The sequence below is a fragment of the Phoxinus phoxinus genome (assembly GCF_949152265.1).
Source record: "Phoxinus phoxinus genome assembly, chromosome: 23".
Classification (NCBI taxonomy): Eukaryota; Metazoa; Chordata; class Actinopteri; order Cypriniformes; family Leuciscidae; genus Phoxinus; species Phoxinus phoxinus.
The window spans coordinates 17,502,642-17,514,970 of NC_136898.1; the positions used below are offsets into that span (position 1 = coordinate 17,502,642).

The window sequence follows — 12,329 nt, forward strand, 5'->3', positions numbered from 1 at the left end:
CGCGAAATGGCGGCGACACGAGAGCAACCGTGTGCTGTGACATGGACGCCGTGGCGTGTGAGGCGGGGGGCATGTTTAACACAGTATGCATCCCGCGCGCGCTCAGCTCTCTGTGTCGAGAGAGAGCGCGCGGGACGAGTCCCGTAGGGCTCGTGATGTTTGTGAATAAACGTGGGCGCTTGGTGGCGGGCACATTTATAACACCGGGAACACTGTTTTTGTGTACTGACTGACCGTTCGTTAGTTTCGTTTTTACAGAAAACCGCGGAACGTGCAGTGTGTAGTGGTTGTGGGCACTTGGCAGTGGGTCACGCTCACTACATGTAAAACACAATCGGCATGAGCCGATTTTATGTGTGCAGACCCTGTGTTGTTCAGGGCTGTGCTTGCACGGGTTGAAAAACCGGGCTCTGGTCGCGAAATGGCGGCGACACGAGAGCAGTCGTGTGCTGTAACATGGGCGCCATTGCAGCGTGATGCGGGGGCGCGCTTAATCGAGCGGGCAGCCCGCGCGCGCTCTCAGCTCTCTCAGCTGAAAGAGGGAGCGCGCGGTGCGAGCCCCGTACGGCTCGGCATGTTTGAGAATAAATGTGGGTGCGTGAACGCGGGTACATTTATAGCACTGGGAAGTACTGTCTATTAGAACTGACTGACCGTGCATAGGTTTCGTTTCATAGAAACCGTGTGACATGTAGCTTGTAGTGATTGTGGGCGCTTGAAAACGGGCACGCTCACTACATATAATGCACAATCGAAACGAGTCGATTTATGTGTGCAAGCCCTGTATTGTGCGGGGCTGTGCTTGTGTGTACAGATGGGCACTGGGTCGTGGGCATACAGTTACACACATTACATCATCGGCCATGGCCGGGACACCGTGTAGCACAGAGAGTACTGTCTATCAGAACCGACTGACCGTACATTCGTTTCGTTTTTACAGAAACCACGGGACATGCAGTGTGTAGTGATTGTGGGCACTGAAAAGCGGGCACGTTCACTAGCTTACATGTGAAGCACAACCGACACGAGTCGATTTTATGTGTGCAAGCCCTGTATTGTGTAGGGCTGTGCTTGTGTGTACGAATGGGCACTAGGTCGTGGGCATTACGGATACACACATTACACCATCGGCCGTGGCCGGGACACCAGTAAATACATTTTCAGATTTACCTGGGGCGTCGTGAAAACGGCGTCTGTGTGCAGGCAAACGGGCATTGATGCCGATTTGGTGACTGCAAAATACACTGGCACGGTCGCGAATGTTGGGACTGTGCGAGCGAGACATTTTAGTGAAATCCGGCCGCGGCGGGATTTTAACACTGTAGCTTTCCTCGAAGCAGAAATGCGCATCCTGGCTGAAAACGGGGCTTTCCGGGACTCCGCGATTTCTTCGTGAATTCAGGAAGAAAAAGGCGCGGGTCGTGAGGACGGTAACGTACGTTCCTCTGCAGAAAAGCAGCCATCCAGCCGGTAAGCGCATCGATGCTGGTCTTTCTCCGTCGACGCTCACGAGCGGCGGGGGAGGGGAGATCCTCGGAGCTCGCCCATCCCTCGCTACCCGAAGCGAGGAGAGAACAGCAGTCGTCCTTCACAGACACGGCTTCATCTTCCTCATCCATGACGGACGCGGCGGCACACAGCGGCCCTTGTCCGTCGGTCAGAGAGTCCAGCGAAGCGGGCGGAGGAGCTAGCGGCAGCAGCGGCGAGCACCTCGTGGTGAAGGGAGGTTCCGGGCTCCGCTGAGCACGGCGCTTTTCACGGCGCGGCACTACAGCGGGCGGAAAAGGGTGCAGCTTCAGTAAATGAACGCCAGGCGAGTCCGCAGAGTCACCGTAGGCATCAAATTACAGCGATGGCAGCCGCCATCGACGAGAGCTGAAGCTGCGTGATACTCACAGGCAGGAAACACAGCACGTGGTCCCTGTCGCTGAGCGGGGCTCTACACGAGCCACAGGAGGTGCGAGACATCTTGAAAAAGACGCTCGGCTCTTTTAGTGTGGAAAAACTGTGTGACGCGACGGCGAACACACACACAAAACACACACACATAATGTAAAGGATATTCCACGCCGGAGAAGCGCAGCAGGGAACGGCGGCTGAAGGCGGCGATGACCAGCGGCTTCAGGTAAGAGGCGCGTCCTGCTGAGGTGCTTGTATCCAAACGGCTGTGGTGGCTCGAATCCAATCCAACGATGCGTGCAGCTTCGTGAATTTAAGAAAATCGGCGTGTTAGACAGCTATGCTCGTATTTATAGGCCTAGGCCACGCCTGTTTGGGCGGGAGGTGACGCAGAAGGGCGCGAAGCGTCCTCATTGGTCAGCGTCCTGGCCTCGCATAGGCTGTGCTTTTCTGGCAGAGCAGCCAATGGGTGAGCTGTATTGCTCCGCCTAGGTTGTATGCTTCAGAAAAGCGTTTTACAATATTACAAAATTAAGGATTAATTTTTGGCTTCAATCTCGACAAAGAAATATCTTTCCCGTAGCGTTCTTCGACGCAGTACGAGAGAACTCTACGTAAGAGAACTGGAGGCGGAGTTTGAGAAAGAAATCATCAAGTGTGTTGCTGTTGAATTTTGATGTTACAATATTAAAGTCCTTGTTTGATAATATGTGTAGACCCTTAAAATATAGCCTAACTCTATGCAAAGTATAATAATAATTGTCATTTATAAAAGTATAAATAATAATTGTCATGGGCTCGGCGAATGGGGTGGGGGGGGGGGGGTTGATGTGTGTGTGTGTGTGTGTGTGTGTTGTGGGGGAAGGGGGGTTAAGGGTGGCCATAACTTCAACAACATAAGGGCAGATCCTCAACAACTTAATGTAACGAATAGAATTGGGTTGTTTTTTCTTCAGAAAGCGAATGTAATATAGCCTATGCTAGATTCGAATTATGTTAACCACTCAATAGTGCTCATGCATCTTAATTTATGACCAATATTAAGGGTCACCTTCATAAATCATCCAGATTAATAATTGACATGCTCATTGATTTTAAGCTTGGAGTCATATCCAAGCATATGACAATGCATTTCCTATTGTATTATGCAGGAAGAAAATGTGTTTTTTTTTTGTTTTTTGTGTTTTTTTCAGAAAACTATGTTAATTTGACCACTCAACTCTCTCTTGTAAGCATGCAGGTTTATTACTGCACTGACCAGCACTACACTAATCTTATTACTTTTCCTTTACTTCTGGCCAGTTTCATTACACTCCAAACAAGCTCTAATGTGCCTGCTTAAGGATCCCATGGATGCCTCAAATGTAAATAATTGGAGGAATCAGGCCATCTAATCAGTCATCTGCCCGACTGCTTAAATAGAGCCAGATCAGTACTCTCCATATGTTTAGTGCTGAAGCTCTGCCAAGCTCTGTAAGATCTGTCACTGTTAAGACGCGCACACACATATTTCCCCTTTTTTTATCTGAGCATTATTACAGCTAAAGCATTACTAACCAACCCTAAACTATATCACATTTCTGTATGCCTGTGGCACTTTTCCCGGGTTCAACGAGCAGTCAAGAGAGGCCACGATATTCTCCGAGTTCAGTTTCAGGGCACAATAAATTATTTTTTCATTGCTGGATGAAATGTTTTTTTTTATTTCACTTTCTCTCACAGGCTTCACTAAATGGACAGTGAACAACATAAGGTTGTTGCAGAAATCTCATGGCTGAAACATTTCATACAAAACATGAGCATGGCTAGACCCTGATTTGGAGGGCTTCTGTCTCCATCTTTCATCTCAGAATCATGAGAATCTTTGATTAGAATAGTTGACAGCAACCTTAAAAATATGTGATTAGGTTTCATAGGTAGGTTTCATTTATCAACATTAGTTATTTGTTAACATGAACTAAAAATAAACTTATATTGCATTTTTTTATAGTTAATACAACATTTTAAAATACATTTTAAAATCAAAAGTTGTATTTAGTTAATTCATTGTGAACTTACTGACATGAACAAAGAAAGAAACAAAGACGTTTGTATTAGGTAACATTAACAAAGATTAATAAACGTCCTAAAAATATAGAATTTACTGTCCGTTTTTACATTAGCTAACAAATGAGATCTTATTGTAGTGTCACCACTCTTCCCACTGACAAACCAATTTTTAAATGGATAAATATTGCTTGAATATTTTAATTAATAATTTTTAAAAGTGTGGAATTTTAACTTATTTTTTAGTAAATTCAATTGTATGTTCCATTTTAAATTCTAATGAATTTAATCTAATTTATGAGTCAAGTTATACCTTACCTCTCTCACTTTAGGCAACTAACATTAATATGAGCCACATCAGACTGAAATCCTTGAATTACCTTTTGTACGAACAGAAATGGCCATTTATTAGTATTTTTGCTGCATGCTAATACTGCCACCTCAGTTGTTTAGATTACTTAAGTATTTCGCTTGTTTACATCAGCTTGTAATATGACACCATGGGGATTGAATATATCTGACGTGTTGAATCCTCAGTTTAAAATTGGCAGTAATCAACCTGATTATAACAGCATACAAACTAACAAAGCAAAAGTTAAATATATCATCATTGCAGGCGGCACATTAATGCAACATTCTTGCCAGGGGCTCCATATTAAAATGTATGAGCAAAAGGGCAGCAGACTAAAAAATACACTGACATCATTAGAATTGTTGAGGATGCTCACAGTATGAATAAACATAATCCAGGAGGACTGTTGCAAAGAGAGGTTGCATTAGAGCCCCAGGACATCAGGGAAATGATGTGACTTAAAGTACATGGACATGTGATTAATGTTCTCATAAAGTAGGGCAAATATCGTTGCCAAGAAAGCTCATCGGGACTGTAAAGCTGTTAGGCAGGCCAGAGAAGATAATGATGATAACTGTATCATAGCACACATTAAACATGCTACGCTTTACCAGCTCTACTATTTAGATGATATTATGATGAATTGATACCTGAGAGGTACTGAAGGGTCTTCAGTTTTCTCGCCACTCTTCTCATATACCTCTATACCCACCATACAATTTGTTGTTAAAATGTGACACGTCAAAAGGTGACGTGTCATGACAATAATCCATTACTGTCTTCTTTTTTTTTTTTTGGCACCAGAATGCTGCCACCTCCTGAGGGCCAGTGACACATCTGTCCATGATAGTGGCCTTAGTATCGAGCAGACGCATGTTGACCTATGGGACGTGACAAAGAGGTCACACCGGAGCAGCAGGACGAATACCTCTAATGATGATTACAAAAAAGAGAGATACGCTGCCAAGTGGAGCATTGTGTGCCAGGATTTGTCCCATCGCAAAAGATGAGAGCTGTACAAGAGCTTTCATCAAAAACATTTCTCATTCACAAAACACTGCTTGTCTATATAGAGCCTGACAGATGCTCTGAAGAGAGCATTTAGTCAGAGAGTGGGAAACAATCTATATGCTGATTACGGTTTATTATCATTTTCTTTTTTCTAACAGGTTCCATTTTGCCACAATTTCACTATATTGTAGATTGAGCACGTTGCCAGAAATGCCAACATTTCTACAGTTCGTTGAAGTCTGAGTAATTCCTTACACTTTTTAAAGGGATACTAAAAAGAAAATTCTGACATTCTTTTCTGTCTTCATCATTTTGTCACCTTGTGGAATGTAAATAAAAAGTTATTTTAAGAAATGTTTCAGTCACCACCATCATTTTTTACTTTTGGGTGGACTATCTCTTAGGACATCACAACAGGGTTGTGATTTGGGCTTACCTGGTCATTCCAAAACCATGACTTTTCAATATTCTGGTGGCCTTGGTGTCATTGTTCTGTTGTAAAACTAAAAGCCAAGCTTTATTTGTTGGACAGATGGCCTCATATTTGTCCCTAGAATACATTATACAGAGGAGTTCATGGTGGACTCAATGACCGGAAGCAGTCCAGATCCTGTGGCTCCAAAACAAGCCTAAATTATCACCCCTTTACCAACAGGCTTGATATCTCATAATTATGTTTGGGGCTTTTTGTGATACATTTGGTTGGGACTGTGCTGGAAATAGCATTGTGCATTATGCCCAAAACACCTTCCCTCTGGTCCCTCCTGTGCAAATGACATATTATTTATGTGACTTTGTATCTTTAGATATAAACCCATGGAAATAATACTCCATTTCTATCATCAAAATTCCTCAAACACTGAACCCACACATTTCAGTTGCCGCAATTTCATACACACAGCTGGACAGAATGGAAAACATATAACGCATGTCCTTTAAAGCAGCATTTTCACAGAACATTACATGAAAATGAGAAAACAGGGTTGAACCAGACCACAATCCTCAAAATCTCTAGTAAATACACAGCAATATTTTGGACGATCTGGCCTTTATCTCATGTTTTCTCTGTTCATTGTACAGTGCACAGTATAATCAGGCGTTAACATTCATTTAATCAAATCAATACCAAAGATGCATAATTTCATACAATGCCATGTTGTTTATGCACTGTTACCCACTAAAATGTCTCAGAAATAGTCTCAAAGGGGAAGACAGCCCAATGAGATATGGGATCTTATTATATTTATTGGTTTAAATGACCACAGCACCACTCTGTGGTAGCCTGCTGAATGTCATATACAAACTTTTATTCATAACTGTTTTAGGCTTTGGACAAATGAAATAACAGTGGAGAAAATAAACCCAAAGTAAATGCAGATTTTTTATGGACCACAAGGGAGTTCCTTGGTTTTTGCCCTGGCATTTTCCTCTGGCTGGAAATATTAAGCAGTAAGATGAGAAGGTAAACAGTTAACTTTGATAGGCCTGCAGACTATCTACTGTAAATAACCATCTGAATAACATGATTCTCCCACTCAAACCTTGCAGCACTGGCAACCACGCAGACTTGTTTATAACTAAAATCTTGGTGTAAAAGCCATTTTTATCTTCAATTTTTTTAACCTCAGTTTAAGTTGAGTTTTACTGATTTGAATCTCTGCCCAACAGAGCTTTTGTGCAATTGTTTTTCAATACATTTAAATGATCAACCAATATACATAAACCAAATATGGATAATGGGTCTGTGTCAGTGCAAAAACAGTGGAGGTGAAATAAGACTCAAGGTAAAATAAGCATTAGAAAAGTTACAGCTTTGAAGAAAGTTTTGCATAAAGACATTTAAGGGAGATACCAATCATCAATATTTTAACATCAAGATCAGGCATAAACAGATAGCTAATAGTTTTACCTCTTGCCACTTTTATTTAATATACTGCAACGTATAACTACACATTTCAGACAATTTGCATTGTGAAATGCCAACACTAAAAAGGCTGAATATAAGTAAAGACTGGGGAGAAGAAAAAAAAAACTGATATTTAAAAAGGAGATTAGAAACTCCAAAACTGCACAAAGCCTCAACTATAACCGCTTTTAAATATCCCCCACATTTTAGTTAAATAGAATGCCTACCAAAAAAATAAATAACCAATTTGTTATACTGAAAAACCCTAGATGGCACTCCTTTACCAAGGTGAATAAACTCAACTAGCATGAGTTATATCCTTTGAATGTTGCATTAAACCCACAAGAACAAAGAACAAGAAAAACGTTTCAAACATTTATTTAGGAAGACATCACTTTGCATTAGGAGGCAGTTTTTGTAGAGCCCCTTTGCGATTGACGGAGTAGTAGAGGCTTGAGGAATGGTTGGTTGTATAGCTGGACACCTGACCCAGATTCATGTAGAGCCTGTGCAGTCTGCGGGATACCAGAGAACATGCCAACAGAAGATGCTTGGGCACTCAAGCCTAAAGATGGAGCTCTGTTGGAACCTGTGAGGCGCTGCAATGTCACAAAACGCTCAGATATCTTCTTACTGATTGGGGAGTCGGGAGGAGCTTGAGATGAAAGTCTAGAGGTTCTTTCAACTACACCAAGGAGACCCTGGGTTCGCAGAGAGTCTGAGCCATACAGGCCATTTGACCTCTGATTACTGGTAGTAACAGATAGGGGAGGGTAACCAAGCTTGGCATTAGACTGAGGGGTGTACTTACTAGAGAGGCTTTGAGAAAGGCCACCATAACTTGTGCTACCATCCTGTGCAGAAACAAACCGTCCAGAATATCCCAATGAGCCTCCTGCTGAAGACAGGGAAGAGAAGCTACTCTGTATTGGAGAGCTTTGAGACAGAGAGCTACCCTGTGACCCAAGTCCACCTGAAGTCTGAATACCTTGAGAAGGCTTCCATCTTTGGGACTTCTGGCTCTGGGACAGAGAATAGCTTTGAATCGCTTGGTTGGACTGGCTAGCAACATCTTGGGGCGAGGACAATGATACACAATGACAATTATAGGATGGAGATGCAGGGGCAAACTGACTTTTGGTCGCTTGGGGCTGGAGTGATCCACCATAAGTGGTGCTTCCCTGAACGCTAAATGGAGTAGAGGACCCTGATTGGGAGGGCGAGTCATAGCTAGAGGTAAACTGCTTCTGTAAACTCTGGACTGTAGCAGACACACTGGCAACATCTTGGGGCGAGGACAATGATACACAGTTACAATTAAAGGAGGATGGAGATGCAGGGGTAAACTGACTTATAGCTTGCACCTGGGGTGACCCACCGTACGTGGTGCTTCCCTGAAGGCTGAATGGAGTTGAGGACCCTGATTGGGAGGGCGAGCCATAGCTAGATGTAAATTGCTTTCGTGAACTCTGGACTGTAGCAGACTGACTAGAAGCACCTTGGGGTGAGGATAATGATACACTTGGATAGGAGGATGAAGACCCAGAGGCTAACTGACTTGGGTTACCTTGAGGCTGCAGTGATCCACCATAAGTGTTGCTTTCCTGACGGCCGAATGGAGTAGAAGATCCTGACACGGTCCCATAGCTAGAGGTAAACTGCTTCCGTGAAGTCTGGACTGTAGCAGACTGACCGACAGCACCTTGTGTTGAGGATAGTGATAGACTTGGATAGGATGATGAAGATCCAGGGGCAAACTGACTTGGGGTACCTTGAGGTTGCAGTGATCCACCATATGTGTTGCTTCCCTGAAGGCTGAATGGAGTAGAGGACCCTGACACTGTGCCATAGCTAGAGGTAAACTGCTTCCTCGAACTCTGGACGGCGGCAGACTGACCGGCAGCACCTTGGGGTGATGATGATGATACACTTGGATAGGATGATGAAGACCCAGAGGCAAACTGACTTGTGGTACCTTGAGGCTTGAGTGATGTCCCATAAGTGGTGCTTCCCTGAAGGCTGAATGGAGTAGAGGACCCTGACACAGTGCCATAGCTAGAGGTAAACTGCTTCCGTGAATTCTGGACTGTAGCAGACTGACTGGGAGCACCTTGGGGTGAGGATGGTGATACACTTGGATAGGAGGATGAAAATCCAGAGGCAAACTGACTTGGGGTACCTTGAGGCTGCAGTGATCCACCAAAAGCGTTGCTTTCCTGCAAGTTGAAGGGAGAAGACCTTTCCTGGGTGCCAGTGCTGCCTGTGATGGTAAATTGCTTCCGTGAACCTCTCTTCAGGAGTGTTTTAGTGAATAAACTTGAGCCCACTTCTTCAGGCAAAGTCCCAGTCACAGGGACCTCTGACACAGAAGACTGGACAGCATGAGGTAAGAAAGTATTGTCAGAAGGCTGACCCCACTGGTTGTAGGCATTTGAATAAGCTCCACCTGTGAATTCAACAAAATAGAAGGCTTTGTAGACAAAGCTCACAATTAAAGAACACACATAAGTGAATATGAATGAAAGACAAGAAGAAAAAAAGATTACCTTTAAACCCATAAGCATTCTTCAAAGAAATCAGGAAGATTACAAACAAGGGTAACCTACAAGTAAAAAATATAAAATGCATAACTTATAACAAAGTAAACTGAATATTTTCAGAATCATTCACAAACAGATTGAATAAACTCACTTGTTCCACCCTTGCTCCATGGCAAACAAAAAACCCTGAGTACTCCAAAACCCCAGCATTTACTTTCTCAAATCACTACACAGAGGATACAAACACAAGCATACATGTAGCTGGAGATAAGTGTATTTTATAGGCCCTCATTTGTCCAATTAGAGCAAATAACTAATTACATGTAACATCTTTCACCTGGGAAACTAACTGGCTGTGAAAAGATAATTGGTAACAATTTACAATAAGGTTTCAGTAGTTAACATTGGTTTATTACTTTAGTTAACTAGAACTAAGAATGAACAATACTTCTACAGTATTTATCAATCTTAGTTACTGTTATTTTCAACATTTACTAATAGATTGTTAAAATGTTAAATTTGTTAACGTTATCAATGCAATGTGAACTAACATAAACAAACAATGAACAGCTGTATTTTTACTAACTAATAAGATTAACAAATGCTGTAACAAATTGCTTTATCTGCTTTACAATGTTTAAACAGCAGAGGGTATCAGAGCCTTCATAAAAGAATCATCAATTATCTGGTAACACTTTACAATAAGGTCTCATTGTAAAAATTAGTGAGTGTATTATTAACTAGGTTAAGTGGAGTTGTAATCACAGACACCTGTGCGTCCTTCACGAGGTTATCCCTCTGAGGGCTGAGGTGTTTTGGGGCCCTGGAGGTGTTTTGACATTTGTGCTTCACTCTGTTAGCTATAACATTTTTATGCCTAAAGTCTGATTGTATTCAGCACAAGCTCTGCTATAATAATATGTGAGCAGCATGTATGTAAAGTTTGTAGTTGTGAGAAAATAACCCATTTAATGGAGTCAATGGGCATGTCCGAAAATGTCATTAAAACAACCTTTAACATTAGATTTCAAAACTGTGCAACTCACCGAGTGATTCGTGATGTTAGTTGATGTTCCAGAAACAAAAAGTGTTGCGAAATACAGTTTCTGTCGTGTTTTATTCGTCATTTTGTAAAATCCCATTGAATTCTGTTGAAGGACTGAGTGCTCGTTAATATAAATGCGCTACTGGAAACGGAAAGGGGGCTGTTTACATTTGGTCGATGTAGTCTTTTTGCTCGCTTCCGTTTCTCATAAGGCTAGCGAGCAGAGCAACTGTGCTCCGGGAGAGTAAGCGAAATAAACAAACAAAACCTTCATTAATTGTTACTTGTAATATGAAGTTGAACTCGACTGTGACCGTGAGTGTCCCGCGAGACATAAACATCAGTTATCGCCATCAAGTGGTCGGGAGTGTGCTAATGCTTCAGATTCAAATATTGAGCAGAAGTTACACAGTTGTGAAGTGTCTGAAAAAATAGTTCCACTATAGCAAAATAAACGGATTGGAATCATATATTGCGACGATATATTGTTTATAATCATCAACGAACACCACTAAACACTCGGTGAGTTTAACAGTTTTGTAAACGATCATTATTGGCTGTTTTAATGAGATTTTCGGACATGCCCATTGACTCCAATGTTAAATGGGTCCATGGCCAATTCTATTATAGTCAAAAACTCGAGAGAGGAACCATTGTCAAAACATTTTTGTCCACCACTCTTGTTCATCCAAAACAAACTACAATATAGACTCAAGGTGTTAAATACCGGAATTATCCTTTAATCAAATCACTACCAAAGATGCATAATTTCATACATAGGGCCTACAATGCCATTGTTGTATATCCACACTTTTGCCCACTAAAATGTCTCAGAAATAGTCTCAAAAGGGAAGACAGCCTAATGAGAAATGGGTTCTGATTATATAGTTCTTGGTTTAAATGACCACAGCACCACTCTGTGGTACCCTGCTGAATGTCATTTACAAGCTTGTATTCATAACTGTTTTGGGCTGTATGTGGACAAATGAAATAGAACAGTGGAATTTGAACAAAAAAAATTACCCAAAATAAACCCAGATTTTATAATGGACCAGGCATAAAAGTCAGGCTTTTATTGTTTTTGTCCTGACATTTTTCTCTGGTTGGTAATCTTTGGCAGTAAGAGGAAAGGAAAGGTAAAAAGTTAACTTTGGTACAGTGACTATCTGCTGTAAATAGACATCTGAAAAACTTAGGTTTCTCACACACAAACTAAAACAAACTACTACTATTTCTCACCAACTACAACTACACAGACTTCAGTTTATAAGCTTTAAATCTTATGTTCTTGAAGCCATTTTTTAACTTCAGGTTATGTTCAGGGAAGTTATTGATTTGAATCTCTGCCCAGTAGATCTTTTGTGCAATTGTTTTTCACTTGCCCAATAAATTTTACAAGTTAACCCTTAAATGCAAACCCCGGGTCTTTATAGTAATCCGCCACGTCATTCACTACCCTCCACCTCATTCATTTTTTAAAGTTAGACAACCTTCTTAGTATTCCTCAATCAATTAATTATAAACAATATA

The 12,329-nt window shown here is 41.9% G+C and overlaps 1 protein-coding gene across 5 annotated transcripts; it reads right to left on the minus strand.

The window, feature by feature from the left end:
* Positions 1-6,889: 6,889 nt before the first annotated feature.
* On the minus strand, positions 6,890-10,897 carry LOC306991235 (uncharacterized protein). 5 transcript variants are annotated; one of them, XM_079598898.1, is made up of 4 exons: positions 10,801-10,897; positions 9,906-9,980; positions 9,761-9,816; positions 7,577-9,660 (listed from the first exon to the last, which is right to left on the minus strand). In XM_079598898.1, the coding sequence occupies exons 2-4, from the start codon at positions 9,962-9,964 to the stop codon at positions 7,616-7,618; spliced, it is 2,160 nt and encodes a 719-aa protein (XP_079455024.1). In that variant the 5' UTR covers positions 9,965-9,980; positions 10,801-10,897; the 3' UTR covers positions 7,577-7,615. The 5 variants fall into 5 exon arrangements, with proteins under 5 accessions (XP_079455021.1, XP_079455024.1, XP_079455023.1 ...); XM_079598897.1 differs by lacking the exon at positions 10,801-10,897 and adding an exon at positions 10,387-10,463; XM_079598896.1 differs by lacking the exon at positions 10,801-10,897 and adding an exon at positions 10,092-10,381.
* Between the last annotated feature and the right edge of the window lie 1,432 nt (positions 10,898-12,329).